This window comes from Oryctolagus cuniculus, chromosome 3, assembly GCF_051225735.1.
Source record: "Oryctolagus cuniculus isolate XC-2025 breed Fujian yellow rabbit chromosome 3, ASM5122573v1, whole genome shotgun sequence".
Taxonomy (NCBI): domain Eukaryota; kingdom Metazoa; phylum Chordata; class Mammalia; order Lagomorpha; family Leporidae; genus Oryctolagus; species Oryctolagus cuniculus.
This window is the reverse complement of record NC_142869.1, coordinates 183793934-183814055: the sequence shown is the minus strand read 5'-3', so window position 1 is coordinate 183814055 and position 20122 is coordinate 183793934. Positions and strand designations below refer to the sequence as shown.

Below are 20122 nucleotides of genomic sequence, written 5' to 3'. Positions count from 1 at the left end.
GTAGTCAAGCAGCTGAGCCAATCGTGTGCCACGGCACCGACGGTGGATGCCTACAGTGTCTGAGATGCACAAGCAGACCCAGGCTCCCTCGCTTCGTCCAGAGGTTTGGTTATTTTATACCCCTCCTTTTTCTCTCTCACTTCCTCCCTGAAAGGGAGAGAGAGACAGAGACACAGACAGAGAGATCTCCTCTCTGCTGGTTCACTCCCCAAATGCCCACAACAGCCAAGGCTGGGCCAGACCCGAGCCAGGGGCAGGAAACTCAGCCTGGTCTCCCGTGTGTGTGGCAAGGACTCAACTGTTGGCGCTCTCACTGCTGCCTCCCAGGCTGCACGTTAGCAGGAAGCGGAGTCGGAAGCAGAGCTGAGACGCAAAACCAAGCACTCCCACTGGAATCGTGGCAGCATTTTGACTGCCGCCCACCCTGCTTCTTCCCAGTGATGACACCCATCACGGGCTCAGACTACGGTCACCTGCACGGTCTCAGACCCTCAGCCGGGTCGCTGAACTGCATAGAACTGTTCTGTGGTTACGTCATTGAAGACCCCTCACCTGGGAGTAACTCTAGACCTCAAACACCGCATTCCGCAGGTCTTCTTCTAACTGTTAGACGTTAACAACTGCTAGCTCGCACACCCCTTGCTGCCCAGAGCAGGTGTGAAGCCGGAGTGTTGGGTCCAGTCTCAAACAGCCGGAATACGGGAGGCGGGGCCGAGCGGGAGCCTACCTGCTGCCTTCTCTGCCGACGGTGGCTGGGTCGGGCTTTCAGCTTCGTCCAGCCCTGTTTGCGCTACTCTGCCTTCTGCACGGTCCTTGTGGCTGGGACGTGGCCTTCCCTGGGCACCCCCTTTGCTGCCTGTCTCCCCTGGGGGAAGCGTCCCAGTGTCCGGACGCATCTTCCTTCACTGCAGGAAACCACCTTCGAGTCGCATCGCTGCCCAGGGTCGGGCAGAGCGGCCTCCCCGTGACCTTGGCTCACTCCCCGCAGCCGGGGCGGGAAGGCGGACGCGTGGACAGAGTGCGTGGCTCCAGCCCTCTCCTCTAACTTGGGTTGCTCGGGAGGTTCCAAAGGCTGCCCTCCGTGGTCCTCTCCACCCAAGGGCGGTCGAAGGACGAAGACAGTGTGGGGCCAGAAGGCGAGCCCGCCCTCCCCTCTCCTTGCCGAGGGTCCGTGAAGAGGCCAAGTTCAAGTGTGACTGTTGCTCAGGCAGGCACCCAGCCCTACCTCAGTCACAGGGCGCTTGTCACCACCAGGCCAAGGAACAAGGGCAGTGCACGGTGGGAAACGTGGCTCCCCCAGGTCCCCCCAGGGCCTCAGCGACTTGGGGCCTGGAGCCGAGCACCCAGAGAAAGGCTGCTTGATGAGGCTGTGAGTTCCCCAGGCTGCAGGAGTTCCAGCATGACGGGCGACCAGGAGCAGGGGTGCTGGGAGAGTGGAAGGCTGGACGGGGCGCGAGTCTCTGCAGGTGTCAACACTTTTCCCAAGACTGTGGTTCTTGCCACTGACCTGCCATCCTCGCACAGCCTCTGTCCGCGTCCTCTGGTCTGGGGCCTGGGTCACTAGGTGGTACACTTCCTGAGCGCAGGGCACTGGTCTCTCGCATTGTCCCCTCCCAACCCCTGTCCCTGACACCCTCTCTCACCTACAGGGTGTCTCCTAGGTGGGTGACGGAGACCGGCTCCTCCAGCTCCAGTGAGGGGCCTGGGTCCTGTGTCAGATCCACACTGGCTCAACCAATGCGCAGACTTGTTGGAAGAAGTACCCACATGATACTGGCAGAGAACAGGAGAGTAGGGTTAGAGTCTCATGTTTGTCGTGCAAGGATTCTGAAGCCAGAGTATGTGAATTTAAAGCTGACGCTGAGGGAGGCAGCATTGTGGCAGTGGGTTACACCTCTGCCTGCGATACCGGCGTCCCATATGGGTATTGGTTCTAGTTCTGGCTGCTCCAAGTTCAATCAGCTCTGCGCTATGGCCTGGGAAAGCAGAAGATGGTCTGAGTGCTTGGGCCCCTGTGCCTGCGTGGGAGATCTGAAGAAGCTCCTGGCTCCTGGCTTCAGATCAGCTCAGTTCTGACTGTTGTGGTCATCTGGGGAGTGAACCAACAGATGGACGATTCTGTCTCTCCTTCTCTCTGTAATTCTACCTCTCCAATAAATAAATAAAATCTTTTTTTTTTTTTTGACAGGCAGAGTGGACAGTGAGAGAGAGAGACAGAGAGAGAGAAAGGTCTTCCTTTTGCCATTGGTTCACCCTCCAGTGGCTGCCACGGCTGGCGCACTGTGGCCGGCGCACCATACTGATCCAAAGGTAGGAGCCAGGTACTTATCCTGGTCTCCCATGGTGTGCAGGGCCCAAGCACTTGGGCCATCCTCCACTGTACTCCCTGGCCACAGCAGAGAGCTGGCCTGGAAGAGGGGCAACCGGGACAGAATCCAGCACCCCGACCAGGACTAGAACCCGGTGTGCCGGCGCCGCAAGGCGGAGGATTAGCCTAGTGAGCCGCGACGCCGGGAAATAAAATCTTTTAAAAAGTAAGTAAATGTAGCTGACATTAGGACTGCGAGATGAGATGAGAACCTCGGCCTTGTTATCCGAAGGCCGGGAGAGCAGCGTGGGGAGTGTCAGACAGACAGAGGCTCTATCAGCAGCCAGTGGGCGGGAAGCCCTCAGGGACCCCAGGCCTCCCTGTGGCTGTTTTCTGAGTGTCTGGGCGGCCTGACCAGGCAGACAGAATAACTTGGCCAACTCCACCAAGAGGCTAGCTCCTTTGAAACGTATCACTCTCACGGCAGCTCGCTCCACACGGCAAGTGCAATGAAGAACACACCGCAGACTGATTTTGTCAGTAAACATCGCCCAACTGTTTTCTTTCGAATTCACCTTGGCAGCACCTCTCCGTTCTGTGACGCTGGGGGACTGCAGACCGTGTTTACTCCTCCCACACGCACCGTATGGCGCCTCAGCTTCCTCTGCCGCACTGCCTGCAATGCCCCACTCGGAGGGGAGCTCCCAACAGCAGGGTGGTAGGAGGGCCAGGCTGAGGCAGGGCTTCCGGGAGAGGGGCCGCTCTTCAGCAGGTGGGCAGGAGACACCCCTCCCTGGGGAATGGCCAACCAGGTGCCTGTGGAATAAGGACCGGAGGAAGCCAAGCGGCGAGTGAGCCCGGTTTGGAACAGTTCAGCTGGATCCTTAGAGTGGGGGCATCCTGGCCGGTGTGCTACCCCCGCCGGGAAAGCTGGGGAGCAGAGAGCCTGTCAGAGACAGAACAGGGACACAGGCGGAGACTACAGCAGCGCACCGCAGCCCAAGCATGCAGCCTCTTCAGACCGAGGGCTCCCCCGGGCCAGGGCTGACTCGCAAGTGTGGGTGGAGCCGGAGCTCCTTCACCTGCATTCCCACTCCGCTGGTCTAGATAGCGCTTGGCTTTAGAATTAAAACAACAAACAAACCGCACGGAAAACTTCCTATGGGCTTCCAGTGTGCAGGTGGGGCTGAGAAACAGCCGTGGAGACTCACCTGGGGTCAGCGAGCTCCGCCTCCCTGGGATATGGGAGAACCGAGAATTCTCAGGCCCCAGGCCCGAGCCGCTGAGTCAGGGACGGCACAGGCCCAGCAGTGTGCGTGTGACCTGTTCTCCAGCAGAACTGGAGATGGCTGAGCCGTCAGATGAAGCGGCTCTCCCTCCGGCTTCCCAGACCTTCCGCAAGTCCCAGCCCCGGCTCCCGCACCAGGACTTCCTGGTAGGGCTGCGTGGAGCAGTGGGGGACGGCTCCACCCGCAAACTCTCTCCACCTGTGAGCTGAGCTGGGGTAGACGCAAAGCATCCTGGGGCCTGCCTCTCCTCACCTGCCCCACGGCAGCACCCACTCCGGCAGCCAGAGCCCTGCCGCCCCCCCGCCACAGCCGCACACCCTGCGCTTGCTCTAGGAACATCTGAACCCACCCCACGTGTTCCCGCGCCTCGTGCCTCAGCCCCGCCTCCCAGGTGCTGCAGTGGTCCCCCTGCGGTGGGTCTCCCTTGTGTCAGCCCCTCTGCGCCCCCCGATCATTCACCGCTCGGTACCGGTCCCTCCTTGCACACATGGGCTTGAACACACGTGCACGCACCTGCAGGCACATGCCCACACGCGTGCTTGACGTTCAGAAGTGGTTTCCAGTAAGGCCGCGGCCTGAAGGGTAAAGTCCACGCCGCTCGCCGGGTGTCCAGAGGCCTCCTGCGGGCACCTCCCTGCCACCCAGCCTTATCGCTCACTGGCCTTCTCCCTGAACCCTGCCTCCAGCCAAACTGGTCTACTGGTAGAACCCTGATAAGATAAGTGAGTAAAGTTAGAGCCCACAAACCCCGGAAGAGATACGGCAACCACACAGTGCCAGGCTGGGACAGCTTCAGAAACCCGAGACGCTCGGGGCTGGGAGGTCAGCAGTCCTGGGTGGGGACCATGCGGAGAATGCGGCCACAGACTCACCGGCTCCGGGTGTTTCCCTCTGCGTCCCTTCCTTTCGTCACAGTCTTTTTTTTTTTTTTTTTTAAAGATGTATTTCTTTGGGAGAGTTACATGGGGGCGGGGGGATCTTCCATCCACTGGTTCACTCCTCAGATGGCCGCACGTAGCCAGGAGCTTCTTCCGGGTCTCCCACGTGGGCACAGAAGCCCAGGCACTTGGGCTGTCTTCTACTGCTTTCCCAGGCCATTAGCAGGGAAGGATTGGAAGTGGCGCAGCCGGGACTCGAACCGTGGCTCACCTACGTCGCCGGCCCTTCCATACAGTCTTGCATTAGTTACCTCTTTCTCAGAAAATCTGGTCTGAGAACTGATTTTGCAGTTCCTTCAGTAGGCTGATGTGTTTTATAGACAGTTAACCAGGTGTTCGTATTATGTGACTAAACCCCAATGCTTTTCAGGTGTTCTCACCGGAAGGGCGTTACCGCCTACCTTTGGAACCTGAAGAGCACTATTGCCATCTGGTGGCAGCTACCTAAAATACAGGTAGAAGCACTCTGATTCACTCAACAAACACTTCATGAACACCTACTGGGCGCCAAGCAGGAATCTTCTTGCCATTGGGGATACACTGTGGAGTCCGTTGTGGGAGCCTCAAAAGGCTCCCATCTGGAGTGAGAGTGGGGGCAGCGTCCGTGGGGTGGCTTTGGGGCTGATGGCCCCCTGTCTTGGAAGGTGCTTTCCTGAGCTCCGAGAGTGGCCTGTAAGGAGAGGGCGACACAGGGCCTGCCATAGGAAAGGGGCACTCAGTTTCAAGGCAGGTGTGGGATCTCGGGACACAGACCAATGCGGACCGGATGGGAGCTAGGACCAGTGAAGATGGGGTCTTGGCCACTGTTCAAAGTCCAGACACAGCGACTGTTTCTGAGTTAGGGTGCTCAGCAGGCTGGGGAGAACTGTGCCTGGGGGCAGTGGGCACCACGCTCTCGGGCGGTGCGGCTGGGGGCATGAGGAGCAGCCACAGGCATGCATGGCTCCGGTGGCGTCACAGGCTGCGGGCAGGCTCCCGGCAGCACACGGGGAGCAGCACCCAAGTCGGCAGCTCAGCCCGCTGGGACGGCTCGGGGGAACACTGACAGCTGTGGGCACCCACACGGAGGGGCTGGCCTCTCTGCACCCGGGCTCCCCGACTGAGCTCCCCCACAGTGGCTGCTGGACAGAAGCTCGGCAGCCATCCTCCCTGCTCTCGGGCTTGTTCCCTGCGTGCGCATCACTGCGTGGGAATGTGCCCAGGGAGGGGCTGCGGGAGGAAGCGTACGTGTTTGTCCCACTTGCCCGTTTTCCTGCGGGCTGGTCCCACCTCCCAGCCTCCCGCGTGGTTACACGTGGCTACACATCTGAACACCGACCCAGCGAGCCGGGCGGACGTGTTTCCGCCGCTTCCGGGCCTGGCCTGTAAAATCCTTCGTCACACCGTCCTCTGTGAGCTGGTGGTCGAAGACTCGGTGGAGGTGTCTGGGGCCCCAGAGGGTGGAGCTGGACCCCTGCAGCACGGGGTGGAGGCTGCCTGCTGGCACTGCTGGGTGAGTGCAGCCGCGAGCCCTGAGCGGGAGGCGGCTCCTGTTGCAACGCTGTCCCTTCTTTTCTCTGGACTCAACCTTGTTTCCCAATTCGCCACGCTGGCTGGGCACCTATCGCCCTCTGACGTTCTCCTTGGTGGCAAGCGCCGATTATCTGCTTTCACGTTACGGCCCTGTGCATGAGTCACAGCGCCCCCTTCACCCAGGGGCCGACCCCCTGGTGCTAAGACCTTGCCGGGAGTGCTACTTGCTGCCAAGCTGTGGATCCAGAATTCTGCTCTGCAGGCACGCGGCCTGTCTCCTCCTTGCCTGCGCACCCCCAGAGACCAGGAGGTGGAAAAGGGTGGGCGCAGGCCCTACTTGCGGGAGAGCTCGGAGAGACTCGCCTGGAGGCAGTGGAGCCCCCTGCCAACTCTCCAGGTCCCCAGCAGAGCTACGTCCAATCACACGTGGCCACATGGACTGTGAGAGAGTCGGTACAATTCAGGAAGTGCCGACATCTGGCAAGCGGAGGTCCTGGGTGACGTGGATCGCTAGGGCGGCTGAGATGTGAAAGAGGTAGGGTGGGCCGCGTCTGATTAGCAATGTGAGAGCAGTCTGTAGTGGACTACGTGGTCTCTGGCCTTATGACAGCGTGTACAGCCACGGTCTAAATGGTGGTGGCTGCAGCCCCCCGCTGTGTTCCAGGAGCACCTGAGTGATGGGCGTCAGACTGTGGTCTGATGAGCTCCAAGTTCACTTTCATAGCGAAGCTAAATGGCATACAGTTGGCCCATCACGCCACACCCTTGCTTGAAACCCCGTCCCTTTTTGGAAGGAAATCATGCCTTTTTAGATGGTCCAGCAAGCCTGGCCTTTCTGGCCTCTCTCCTAGACAGTCCACTCCTGCACTTGCCTGGCTCAGGGCCTCCAGCCATGCCTGTCTCCTTTCCATCCTCAGGGGTACCTGGCACAGTGCCAAACATCGAGTGCAAACTCAGTAAGTGGTTGTTGACTGAACCAGTGTGAGGCTGGGAGCCGGCAGCAATCAGGTGAGGTCTGGGTGGGTGCCTCTTTGGGCACACGCTCTGTGGGATCAGAAACACTGCCTGTTTGCTGTAGCGGTGAACGCCCATCGCTTAGAACGGTGTCTCATGCCGAGCAGATGCTAATGCATTGGCTGAGTGGACGAAAGGAGTAGGAGCCAGGATGGGACTTAGTAGGCAGAAGCGCGAGGGCTCGGTGATGAGCGAGCGGGCAGGAAGTGGGGCTGGGGGGTAGGAAGAGGCGGGCAGGAGCCTGTGTCTGGCCTGGGGGCTGAGCAGAAGGAGCTGTGACGTGTGACAGGGCACAGGGAGGAGGGCAGTGTGGCGCTGAGTCAGTGCTAGTGCTGTACAGTCCACAGCACCCACGGGACAGTGGCCCGAGCAGATCCAGGGGCAGCCGCGTGGTCTGAAACTCGGGACTAGGGAGGGGCCTGGAGCAGTCAGCCTGTGGACGCTAAGGAAGCCGAGCAAGCGGCTGGATGGCAGTGTGGCAGGTGGTGTGGCTGTACCATGAGATGGAAAATATGGTCCCTGCCCTCACAACCAACACAAAATCAAGATTTGACATAGACCTTAAAGCTGTTTATGAACCCAGCCACATCTCCATAGCAACCATGAAGCCAAGACACGGCTCTGCCCTTCTCCCAGGCAGGGGGAAACGCACAGATGGCTGCTGTCTCTCCCTTGCCTCCAAATGCAGGAGATGTTCTCACGTCACGTGGGCCCACAGACAGTGGCACCTGGACACCCCACCTCTCCCCGGCCCAGACCTGCAGCCCCACTTGTCTCAACCATGGGGCTCGGGGGCGGGGGAGGGACACCAGCCTCGGCGAGCCTCGTTTCTGGTTCTAGCTCTGCACGCCCAGCTCTCCGCCAGAGCCACTGTGAGGCTGCTTGTGATGGCCCAATGGCTGAGTCAAGCATTTCTCGTGGCCTACTGTAGTGGTCACAGTCCCTGGCCACCTCCTGCCTTCCTGCTCTCTTCCACCTTGGGTTGAAGGTGGATGGAATGATTGCCATGCATCAGCTCTGCTCCGCAGGGCATGCAGGGACCATGGTTTCCTCGCCACCACTTGTGCCACGTGGATATTGTCCCCACTTTACAGATGGGCGGTTGAGGTTCAGAGGGGCGAAGGGGCTTTCCAAGACCTCTGGCCTGGGAGGCTGCAGCAGCAGGACTTGAATCCAGGTTTTTTTTTTGTTTTTTTTTTGACAAGCAGAGTGGACAGTGAGAGAAAGAGACAGAGAGAAAGGTCTTCCTTTGCCGTTGGTTCACCCTCCAATGGCCGCCGCGGCCAGCGCACTGTGCTGATCTGAAGCCAGGAGCCAGGTGCTTCTCCTGGTCTCCCATGGGGTGCAGGGCCCAAGCACTTGGGCCATCCTCCACTGCACTCCTGGGTCACAGCAGAGAGCTGGCCTGGAAGAGGGGCAACCGGGACAGAATCCAGCACCCTAACCGGGACTAGAACCCGGTGTACCAGCGCCGCAGGCGGAGGATTAGCCTAGTGAGCCGCAGCGCCGGCCAACAATGTTCTTAAATGCTATAGTGAGGGCTATCTGCTTGGGTTTCCTTTCTCTCTCTTTCCCTCCCTCTCTCCCTCTCTTCTTCCCTCTCTCCCTCTCTCCCCCTCTCTCTCCTGCTCTCTCCCTCCCTCCCCTTCTCTCTCTCCCCCCTCTCCCTCCCTCTCCCTCTACCCCTCCCTCCCTCCTTCCCTTCCTCTCTCAATCCCTCTCTCTCTCCCTCTCCCTCTCTCCCTCTTCTTTCCTCCTCAGCCTTTCTCCAGGCTCCTCTGTGCTGTGCCCCTGGTTTGCCACTGTTCCCGGGGCTCTGCTTACAGCCTGTCCTCAGCTCAGTACCCATTCTTTGTGGCCAGCTTCATGCCTACGGCTCGGCCCCTCCTGTGCAGACGGCTCTCACGAGAGAAACTGCCTCCGTCCTTCAGACCTTTCTCTCGACCTCCTCGGAGCTGACCACCTCGTATCTACCTGGCTGTACTGGTGTAGCCACCAGGGAGCCGGGCCTCAGCATGCCGGTCCTGAAGCCAAGTCCATTTCCCTGCATGCGTTTGGTCCCCGGGTCCTCACTGTGCTCTATGGCACCACCCTGGGCTCCATCAGCGGAGCTGCAAGCTCAGGAGGGGTCCATGCTTCCCCTTCTTGGTCCTCATGCTCCGCCAGCGGCCACAGACTGGTGGCCCTCCCTTCCCAGTGACCTCAGAAGCCCTGCAATCGGCGACCTCAGCTCCGGCTGGCCTCGCCCTCGGGCATAAACCACGCAATCTGCCTGTTGAGGGATGTTTCCAGGAGCAAATCTGGTCATGTAGCCGCCCAGTTTCACCTCCTTTTTCTGCTTCCTCTGACCTGGGAGTGAGGTGCGCACTCGTAGGGTGGCCTACAACACCATGCAGGACCTGGCCCCAGAGTGTCTCCCCGTGCCTCCGGCCCCTCCCCAACTGCCCACGCCTTTGAGCAGCATTGGCTGCGTTCCCTCTGCCCGGGACATCTGTCCCCCTCCCCTCCGCCTGGTGAATTCACCTGTCTTGTCTAAGCTCGGGAGTCACTGGTTCCAAGCTTTTACCAATCTCCTGTCCCCTTGGCTTTGTCCCTGGACACGTTTGTGTCATCACGGCTGTAGGTGTTTATGTGTCTATTTTCCTAGCCTGAGAGATGAGCTCTTTGTTGGCCAGGACCCGGTCTTGTACAGAGGTTTTTCCAAAAAAAGTTCATGGAAAATTAATTTTTTAATAAAATTAAAGTTCATGGAAAATAAGTACCATGAAAAATTCTGCAAGGATTTCAAGACTTTTTTTGCACCAAAATATACTTATGCTAGAATTCCATTGTCCACAACTCTCTGAAATACTCTTGTACACTGGCATTCTACTCTTAGTGCCCAGCGCCTAGTGATTGCTCCGTGTTTGCAGACTGAAGGGACAGGGGGTTGGGGGGGGTCCTGCTAACCTGCTGGCATCTTCGCAAGAGCTGGACAGCATCCCTGAGACGGGGCCGACACTGAGCGGATTGGACTGAACTGGGGTAGCTGAGGCTTGGCGCCTTCGCCATCGTCTTCTGCAAGAGGGGAGGCCGCTCCCAGGTGCCCAGCACTCTGTCTCCCTTAGCTGCTGCACTCTGCACCCCAGGGCCGTGCCCGTGAGAATTTCCCGTGTAACAACCACGGGCCGGCTTGGGGAAGTACGAATACTCTAGACCAAGATGTGCCTGGCGATCCAGCGGGAAAAGCCCCAGGTTGAAAGCCGGAAGGTGGGGGCTTGCAGCAGGCTTCTGGAACCTCCTGGATGTGTGACCCCCGACAGTCCCGGGACCTCCCAGAGCACGGAGCTCAGGGGTGAAACGCGCTGCTCACCTCCCCCCGGGAGGCTTGGAGGCAGTGACAAGGTCGCGTGTGAGACCCTTTGTGCTTTGCGGTGCTAGGACGCGCCCTCGTCCCTCCACCCAGAGTCCTGAGCAGCAGAGCAAACGTGCCCCGGGCGCCCGGTGCGGCCTCGGCCGGCGGCAGGGATGTGAGCACCGCGCCGAGCAGCTGGGAAGCTTCGGCAGGCAGCGCCGGGCCGCTCAGACATCTGCACAGGCGGGTGTTGAGCAGAGGGAGCACGGAGGAAATACCACAGCCTTTATGGAGCGAAAGCTTTCAAAAGAAACACAAGACTTAAGTCAAAACAGTTGACTCAACTCTGGAGATGTCTGCTGCACGTAGGAGGGGAAAAGACTTGCCGTGGGTAAATCCGGGAGAGAAAAGCTCCGTGGGACGCCCCACCGAGCCGGCTGAACGGGCGCCTTCACACGCGGCTCGGCCTGGGGAAGCCACAGTGCATGTCTGTGGTCCCAGCAATTCCACTCAGAACTCACTGGAGGTTGGGGAAACGTGGAAACAGCTCAAACGCCAGTCAGGAGAGGCTCGCCTAACTGAACCGCAACACACCCCTATGGGAGAGTCCTAAGTACCCAGCGATCCATGTCTCTGGCTGAGAACGTAGGAAGAGGCTCATGGCACAGTCGGTGAAATAGGCCAGCTGCAGAGTGGCGTGGATATGACGATTTTGCCTCCATAAAAGCGGATACATACCTTTGCCACAGCTGTGTCTGCAGAGAGAAGGCAGGAGAGGATAGCCAAGGCTCCGTTAGCACAGGCTGCCAGCGGAGCGGAGCGAGCACAGTTTCTACGCAGTTCGCAGAGTTGAATGTTTTTAATAACAAACTATTAAAAGAAAATGTTCAGGAGATAAAGACCTAGTGTTTAGTCACGGGAAATGTCCCGGCAGCGGCCTGCTCTTCGTCCAGTTAAAGTCCCAGCCCAGTGTCCCTGCACTGCATCAGGGATCTCAGAACTGCACTAGGTCCTTAATCACGCTACTCTCGTCCGCTCTTCCCCTCCACCCGGGTCAGTTTACCGCCCGGAGCGCACGGAGCGTTCTCTCCGCTGTGCAGCGGGCAGGCAGGGGTGCGGGCCTCTCCGGGGACTTCACGGCTTCCACAAGTCACAGACCACTGGGGAAGCGCGCCAAGGACGCCGGTCCGAAGAATGAACGAGTGAGCTGTGCCCCCGGGGGCTGCCGGCCCCTTGGGAAAGTGGGGCTCCCCCGAGCCGGCCACCGCCTTTCTGAGCCGTGTCCTCAGGGTGAGTGAAGGGCGCCCCTTGGGTGAGGAGTCCGGGAAGGCGGCCAGAGGCCTGGCTTCCATCACTAGGGCTCCTGAATCAGTTCTCCGCTCTGGGCTTCCATTTCCATTTCTCCTCTGGAGATAAGGGCTGGGCGCGGTCCACATCTCTCGAAACCCACACTGTGGAGCGTTACGTCTGGGCTATGTCAGAGTGTCCCTGGAGAAGGGCCCTGTGAGCGAGCGTCCTTGGCAACGCGGCCTCCCGCCGCCCCTCCCGGAGCTGGGCGTGCGCACTGCAGAGCTCAGCTCCCCGACGGGTCCTGCGCGAGAACCCCGACTCCCTGAGGCCGCCCCGCACCTCCCACGGTTATTTCCCCCTGGAATCTGCGCGATACGGAGCAGCCTTCCGTCGTATCCAAGGTCACGTCTCCCTCTCCGAATCCATGGCCGTGACGACCTCGCTGCTCCCCCACGTCACCCGGCCCTGTCTCCCACAAAGCAGAGAATTCAGGAGACTTTCGCGAGGCATCGACAAGTTCTGCTTTGTGAGAGAAGACGCAGACGCGACCGCGTCCAGCGGACGCCATGGAACGGGGCAGGGAGGGGACAGCTGCTGCCCGCGACGCCTGGGCCGGGTGGGACACTGCAGCTGGGGAACCCTGTGTGGGCAGACGGTCGGAGAGAGGGCAGGGGGCGTGGACGCGCTTGCATTTCCATGCTGCTTTATCTTGACGCTGCACTGGATTCCCACCTCCTGGTGAGTCACCCAGCCCGTCTGCCCCTCTGCACACGCTCTGGCTGCTGGGCTTGTTCCTGAAGATCAAAGTGGACACACAGGAACTCTGGCGAGCAGCTGGAGAACTCAGGGCGTACCGCAAGTAACGTTCTCGCTCCCACCCTCACTCCTTACACTTTCTGCTGAGGTTCCTCCCTGGCCTGACAGCACCCGGATGTGTCCCAGCATCGCACCTAGCAGGACCGCATCGGATCTCTCGGCCTTTGCCACATCACCCCTTCTTCCCCGGCTTTGCCTGTACATGGCGCCCTACACACCTGTGGCTCATCAGGAAGCAGGGCGTCAGCCACGAGCCCGCCTTCCCTTCCCTTTGACATCGGACCAGCAGGAAATCCTGCGGCGTCTGCACCCCAAATGCCCTCCAAACCCACCAGCTGGCTTTGACTGCCGCTCTCCGCCGTGGGCATGGGCTGCTGCTCTGCGGATGGGGGCAGTGGCGTGCGGGGAGGTCTCCCCTTCTCCTCACGCCCTCCCCGGTGAGTTCTTCACCCGCAGCCAGCAGCCAGAGTGCTCTTTGGCAGATGGGAATGTGGCCACAGCAACACCTGACGTGGCACAGAAAGCAACGGCCCGGCTGCCCACGGGGCTCCAGCCTCTGCTGTCTGCTCCTCTCCCCGGCGGGCGGCCTGTGCCTCAGCAGTATTGGCCCCACGGCAACCCTCACGATGTGTGAAGTTGTGGGCCTCGGGACCTTCATCGTGTCCCCCCATTTTTCCCGGCAGGCTTTGCTGGTGACTCTGCCAGCCCCGCTGCTCCAGTGTCAGGTCCCAGCCGAAGGCTTCCCTCTTCACACCGGCTTCCTGGCACTCTGAGGGGCCGGCCCACTGGTTCTCATCCTAGCTCCGTCTCAGGACCCTCATGGCAACCTGCTCAGCTCACAGCTGTGGTTGTCCCTCCATATCCACAAAGGGTTCGCTCCAGGACCCCACACGACCCAGAAATCTGTGCATGCACGACTCCTTTGTATAAAGGGTGTAGTATTTGTATATCACCTACTCACTTCCTCCTGTGTCCTTCAAATGACCTCTAGATTTCTTCTGATGATGACAATGTAAATGGCTTCTATGCTGCACATTGCTTAGGGAATGAAAAAAAAGAGAGTCTGTATGTTTAATACAGATGACTTTTTAAACTTATTTATTTGTTTATTTGAAATGCAGAGATACAGAGAGAGAGAGAAAGAGAGAGAATCTTCCATCTGCTGGTTCCCTCCTCACATGGCCACAATGACTGGAACTGGGCCAATCCAAAGCCAGGAGCCAGGAGCTTCCTCCGGGTCTCCCACGTGGGTGTAGCGTCCCAAGGACTTGGGCCATCTTCCACTGCTTTCCCAGGCCACGGCAGAGAGCTGGATGGGAAGTGGAGCAGCCGGGACTAGAACCAGCGCCCATATGGGATGCCGGCACTGCAGGCAGCTACACCACAGTGCCAGCCCTGAATTTATTTTCTGATCTGAGATTGGTAGACCTGGCGGACCTCGACACTGCAGGGGTGGAGGGCTGACGGCACGTTTTGTCTTCTCGTTCACTGTCTCTCTCCGGGAAACTCTGCGGTGTCTGGCTCCAGCGCGGCAGAGTCAGCACGGACCCTGGCCCCCACACAGGTCAAGGGCACGAGTGGATGCCCTCGCGGATGCTTTCCTCTCTGGTGCGTGCTTCTCATTACCAAGGGTGTACTGTGCTGACCGATGGGCAAACAGTGATTCTGTCTACTTCAGTTAGGTAAGCTCAGAGCGGAACAAAGCACCTGTGCGCGGCCTGTGGCTTTGCTTTTAGGTTCCAGATGATGACGGCATTCACGCAGGGCCGGTCTCTGGGACTCCTCCTAGCCGGCAGAAGTCTTAGACCCCAGAACCGAGGACCTCTGTGGGATGGCTGTTGCTGTGGTTTGATTTGGTCTGAGCGGGTGCCCGGGGTCCTGTATTGGAAGCTCGGTGGGCACTGTGTCCACAGGAGGGGCCCAGCAGGAGGTCCACAGGTCATGTGGGTGCTGCCCTGGAAGGGGTCAGGTGTTCTGTGTTGTTGAAGAGTGCACCTGGCTGCGCGCCTCTCTCTGGCTGCTGGCATTGCTCTGTGACCTCTTCCTTGTGTGTGCTCACGGCAGCAATGCCGTCTTCCACAGGGCCCCTGCCACAGGCTGGACCGTGGGGACGCCGGGTCTGGGGCGTTCAGCTTCTGAAACCGTGAGCCAAGTCAGCCTCTTTTCTTTACGAAGTATCTAGCCCAGGTGTTTGGTTACAGTGACAGAAGATGGAGAAGACAGCTGTCCTTGGAGCAGCTAACCTTTTTCACTGGGCTGATGCCTGGCCCCAAGTTTCCTGGGACACTCGGAGTCTCCTAGCCCGATCTTCACTTGGTTATAGGCTTTAAAAATGCAGAGACGCGCATTTTCTAGGTGAGTCCGTCTCTGAAGACGACTCGTCAGAGAGCACAGTTGTGAGCTTTTGTCTTGGCAAGTGTGGGGCCGGCCCGCTGCTCTTCCCAGGGAAGTTAACATAAATGTTTATTGACAGAACAGTCATGGAGGAAATAAAGTTGCTGATTCATTGCCTTATACCGAACCCTTTGTTTCTCCCTCCTCTTCCTTCCTCTTTATAAAGAGGCACGCCACGGGACAGCACGTTCTGGGGACCCACTTGGTGTGCGGTCTCCTAGTTGCGTGCTCCTGCCTCCTCCACCTGCAGATCCTAAGTGCCGTGGCAGTGGCCTGGGCCTCCTGCTTCCGCCGCGGGGGTCTCAGAGGAGCCATGGAAGCTCCGGGGCTTCCGAAGTTGGAGCTGAACGTCCCCATGGTGACGGTGGCCCTGTTGGTGGCTCTCCTGGCCCTCCTGAAATGGTAAGCGTGGCCAGCCCCAGGGCCTGGGACGTCCCCAGCAGTGGCAGCCCGGAGCCTTGCTGGTGCCGCAGCGGGGAATGTGGGAGTGTGTTTTGCTTCTTTTCTAATCTCCAGGGAGTTGAGTATTAACACAGCCTCAGAATTAAAAGCAAACAGCCAGGTTAATCTTTCGCTGAAATGCAAGAACTGGAAGTGTCGGGGAAGGCTGGTGATTCAGGGACTGAGAACCTACACGTAATTAAGTTGGAAAGAGGTGAAAAAAGAAACAAAGTGGAAAGGCACTAGCTTTGGGCGGGAAGTGTCTCCTCGCACCCGTCACATCTCCTCACCCGTTTTCCTAAGCTCCTCTCTCTCTCGGATCTACAGTGCAGTCAGAGTCTGGGCTCCTACTGCATTGAAGGCAAGAGAGACACCGCACCACTTGGCCAGTGCGGCCCCTTTGCGGGAAGTCACTGCCGGGGGTTTCTGCAGGTTTAAGGACAAAGTGCGTGCACTGATCCCTAGTCTGAGGTCTGAGGAAAGGGACTGGGCTTTAGCAAACGAAGGCTGTCGGACCCCGCAGCGTTAGAGACCAGTGCAGACTTGAACAGTGTTTTTGCCAATTCAGCAGCCGCGCTCCCAGGGCCGGCTCCGGGGAGTCGGGGATGGAAGGCCTCCCACGTCTGCTACCTCTCTGCACGTTCACTGTGTCGGCTGACTGATCAGTTACCCACTCCACCGAAATGGATTTAGGTGGCTCTGGCTTTTGAGGAGAAAGTGGAAAAATAATGGAGTTGGAACAGAATTTCAATTTGTTTCTGGTGGTAATAGAGCCCCCTCTAGATTAATAACTGGGAGGGCACTTGGAAAAGCATCCAGCATTATGCAAATGTGAGGTATTCTTCTTTTGGAATTTGCATAGCTGAAAGTGGGATTCACGTCTGATGTTCTGTGATGATGAAATCACTTCTTGGAAACTGGCTTTGAAACTCAGCGTCAGTCCCAGTGCTGTTTTGCTTTTTACCTGGTTTAATTACCTTTGAACTTTTCTATCTCAGTGTAGTTTATCTTGCAGTGAAACCAGCCATGTGCAAAACCAAAAGCAAATGGTAGCCTCTGGCCTCCACTGCCCCTGTACTCCATCTCCATGGGCTCCTGTGCTCAGGGAAGGCCAAAGCCCGGAACCTGATATGCAGAGGGCGCTTGGCGGACGTCAGCTTCTGTAATGAGCAAGTAACATAAAAGTGGAGGAAAATACGTCTCCTCTGGTTTAGCTTTGCTTAACATTTCTTACTGATATGCCTTTTTTAAAAAAATTATTTATTTGAAAGGCAGAGGCAGAGAAAGAGGAAGAGACACACAAAGACACACACACACACAGAGAGAGAGAGAGAGAGAGAGAGAGAGAGAGGGAGATCAATCTTCCTTCTGCTGATTCACTCCCCAGATGGCTGTAGCAGCTGGGATTGGGCCAGGCTGAAGCTGGGAACCATGCGGGTCTCCCATGTGGGTGCAGGGCCCAAGCACGTGGGCCATCTTCCACTGCTTTCCCAGGCCACAGCAGGGAGCAAGTGGGCAGCTGGGACTCCAACCGGGAACTCCAGTAGGAGATGCCTATGTCGTAGGAAGCGGCTTAGCCCACCGCCCCACTAACATGCTTCTCAATGTTAGTTTCTCATCAGCAGCTATGCCCTGATGTGGTTCACCTAGGTTTCCCTTAGAATCCTCCAGGTGGTCTCACAGCTTCCCTGGTTGTATTGTATACTTTGCTACATTTCTGTTTCTGCGTTTTATTGTGTCTTCTTCATTCTGTATTCTTAACTTAAGTTCAGCGAGTGACATACAGCGTGGACCCGACACACGCTTGATGAGTGGACAGCTGCATCCACTAATGCTGTTCTCAGAAAGGCCTGGGCCTGAGAAGCTGCTGTGCCCGGTGTTGCAGCCGGGTCCCAGCGGAGACGTGGGCGTGGTCACGTGGCCCCCGTTCCGCAAGGCTGCCATGCACCTGTAATCTGTTCTTGGGCCGTATTAATAACCTGGTACAAAGACACGGAGATTTCAGATAGAGGCACGAAGTGCAGGTGGGAAACAAAAGTAAGAGCTGACTTGCACTTGTTATCACCAGAATGTTTGTTGACCTGTTAATGTGTGCCAGGCGTGGTGGGAGGTCCTGGTGCAAGGTCAGGGTCGCAGGCGCAGGCCGCGGCAGGGGGAGACAGGCAGGCTCTGGGGCTGAGCTCAGTGTCTGCAGAGGTTAATGCTGCAGGAATGGCCGTGGCCACGTCTCGTAGCTCCTGGGCCCATTCTTGACCCAGCTCAGAGGTAACCCCCTCGGGCGCACCCCCATCCTCTCCTAGGCAAGACCCTAGGCCGCCACGAGGCGGAATGAGGCAAGGCCCGCCTCCAGCTTCCTTTGCCAGAGAGGGCGCCTGGGGGAGAGAGGTGCTTCTTGGAGATCACAGCATATGGAAGGCCCTGAAGGGTCTGCAGCAAGGAGAACTGTCCAACTCGATTTAACCCGGTTTTTCCACGCTCCTTTGATAATGTACGGCCACGGCGGGAGGGGCAACCAAGACCAGTAGGGACGTTCCCGGCAAAGGGCAGTTAGCCGTGGCCCAGGTCAGGCAGCTGCCCAGGCTGGTGGAAGCGGAGGGGCTGCCAAGCAGAGCAGTGCAGTGTTAAGAGGATCCCCTTTGCAGGCGCTGGGGTTCCAGGTTGATGTTTTGTTGACTCCAGGACACGGAGTGTATGGAGGACAACAGCAGGGCTGGCTCAAAGTCCACATCGGAGAAAATGCACAACTGCGCTGTCCTGAGGTGGCAGGGGCGCAGCCTTGAGGCTGGGACGATCCCCCAGTGTCCACTTGGAAGGCACCTGCTGTGTGGGAGGGGCAGTGGGCACTGATGGCCGCCAGCCTCCCAGAGCCGGGGCCCATGATTTCCATGTGTGGTGGCTCCTGCGTGGGTAGGTCTGTGCTGACGCTAGCTGCCACTCGTGCAAAGAAGTTGGATACAACACAAGTGACCCGTTGGCGTCTGCTGGGCCCCTCCCCATCCTCAGCGTTAGTTCCTAGGGCTGATGGGGTGTCCCCGGGACCCGGGAATGTTCTCTGCAAGTAGCCTTTAGGCGCCCCCTTGCAACTCTGTGCTCGACTCCTCCTCCACCTCCAGCCCCAGCCCCCTTGGCCAGCCAGATGTGACCCTGGGAAGCAGAAGCACCTTGAAACGCAGGGAGCAAGGACCTGGCAGAGGGAGGAGGGGCATGTGGGGGGCATCTGGGGCTGCAGCATGCGGTGGAACAGGACACTGAGCGTGAATAACGGGCAGGGTCAGGGAGACGCTTTAAAGGCTTGGATCATTCCCGCGGCCTCCGAGCGTCCAGGGAGGGGCGCACACTGCTTCCCTTTAACTTCTCTCTTTTTTTTGGTCCAGGATACGATGATACTTGGGTTTAATAACTCAGTGATGAGCTCAGAGATACAATTGAGCCTGCTTATGAAAACGGGGTCTGCAGTTCCTGGAGGACTATTTCTACAGAATATTATTTTTTTGTTTTCCCTCTTTTAAATAGTTATACACAATATCCCTCTCCTTCTCCCTGTGTTATTGATTTTCCGGAATGCGAGTACGAGGTGTGACTATAAAGTACTGTGACTGATTATTTTAGCATACACACCAGACCTTATACAGCCAAATGAATTTTATGACCTTGACAAGCGCTGTGCCGATAGGCTGCAGCCTCACTGCAGATATGCCGCTATCGGAAAACACACTCCTAGGGCGTGTCACTGGGAATGGAGCCGGTGTCCCCTGCAGTGTTCCAAAAGCCCTCAAGGCAACAAAGCTTTGTTGGAAAGAAACCAAGTAGCTGCTTAATCTGGGTGGTATTATTTGTAATCCAAACCAAAACGTGGTTACGGGACAATAAGGCATGCTGTTGTTATTTGCTCAAAAGGCCCCTGAACAGCTTCTGGAAGCTGTGAATTCTGTTGAAGGGCCATGCACATTTAACATATATTTGAAAATTATTGATTTTCATTTTATGGGACACGGACAGTGTTCCTGTCAATGGCCAGGACTGGGCCAGGCCAAAGCCATGCTCTGGGCACTCAATCCAGAGTGGCAGGGGCTCGATTACTTGAGTGATCACCTGCTGCCTCCCAGGGTGCATAGCAGCAGGAAGCTGGAACTGAGAGTGAAGCTGGGACTTGAACCAAGGCGTTCTGGTAGGGGGTGCAGGTGTCCAAAGCACCACCTTTATATTTTTTTTAAGATTTATTTGAAAGGCTGATTGATATAGAAAGGACACAAGTGCATGTGAACTCACACACACACACACACACACACACACAGGAGAGAGAGATCTTCCAGCTGGTAGCTTACCCACAAATGGCTGCAATATCCAGGATTGGGCGAGGTCAAAGCCAGGAGCCTACAACTGCATCTTGGTCTCCCACATAGATGCAGGGTCTCAAGTATCTGGGCCATCCTCACTGCTTTCCCAGGTGCATTAGTAGGGAGCTGAATCAAAGTGGAGCAGCCAAGACTCAAACCTGCACTCCAATATGGAATGTCGGTGCTGCAGGCAGCGGGTTAACTCACAGCTCCACAATGCTGACCACCATCATGTTAATCCCTATGCCAGGGGCCGGCGCTGTGGTGTAGTGGGTAAAGCTGCCGTCTGCAGTGCCAGCATCCCATATGGGCATCTGTTCGAGTCTTGGCTGCTCCACTTCCGACCCAGCTCTCTGCTATGGCCTGGGAAAGCTGTAGAAGATGGCCCAAGTGGTTGGGTCCCTGCACCCATATGGGAGACCTGGAAGAAGCTCGTGACTCCTGTCTTT

General features: G+C 57.7%; 1 protein-coding gene and 1 long non-coding RNA gene across 4 annotated transcripts in view; one reads left to right on the top strand and one right to left on the bottom strand.

Annotated features, from left to right (window-relative positions):
- Window positions 1-2854: 2854 nt before the first annotated feature.
- Window positions 2855-4471, bottom strand: LOC149127651 (uncharacterized). The gene is made up of 2 exons (XR_016231301.1): window positions 3520-4471; window positions 2855-3124 (listed from the first exon to the last, which is right to left on the bottom strand). It is a non-coding gene; the product is annotated as an uncharacterized LOC149127651 (long non-coding RNA).
- Window positions 4472-13566: 9095 nt separating this feature from the next.
- Window positions 13567-20122, top strand: part of TBXAS1 (thromboxane A synthase 1) — a 216382-nt gene continuing 209826 nt past the window's right edge. The window contains exons 1-2 of one of the 3 annotated variants that reach the window (XM_089328712.1): window positions 13575-14183; window positions 15146-15297. In XM_089328712.1, the coding sequence (XP_089184838.1) occupies window positions 15209-15297 (89 nt within the window). In that variant the 5' untranslated portion in view covers window positions 13575-14183; window positions 15146-15208. Of the gene's footprint in view, window positions 15298-20122 lie in introns of all 3 variants that reach the window. The other 2 variants (XM_089328711.1, XM_070071415.2) reach the window with 2 other exon arrangements.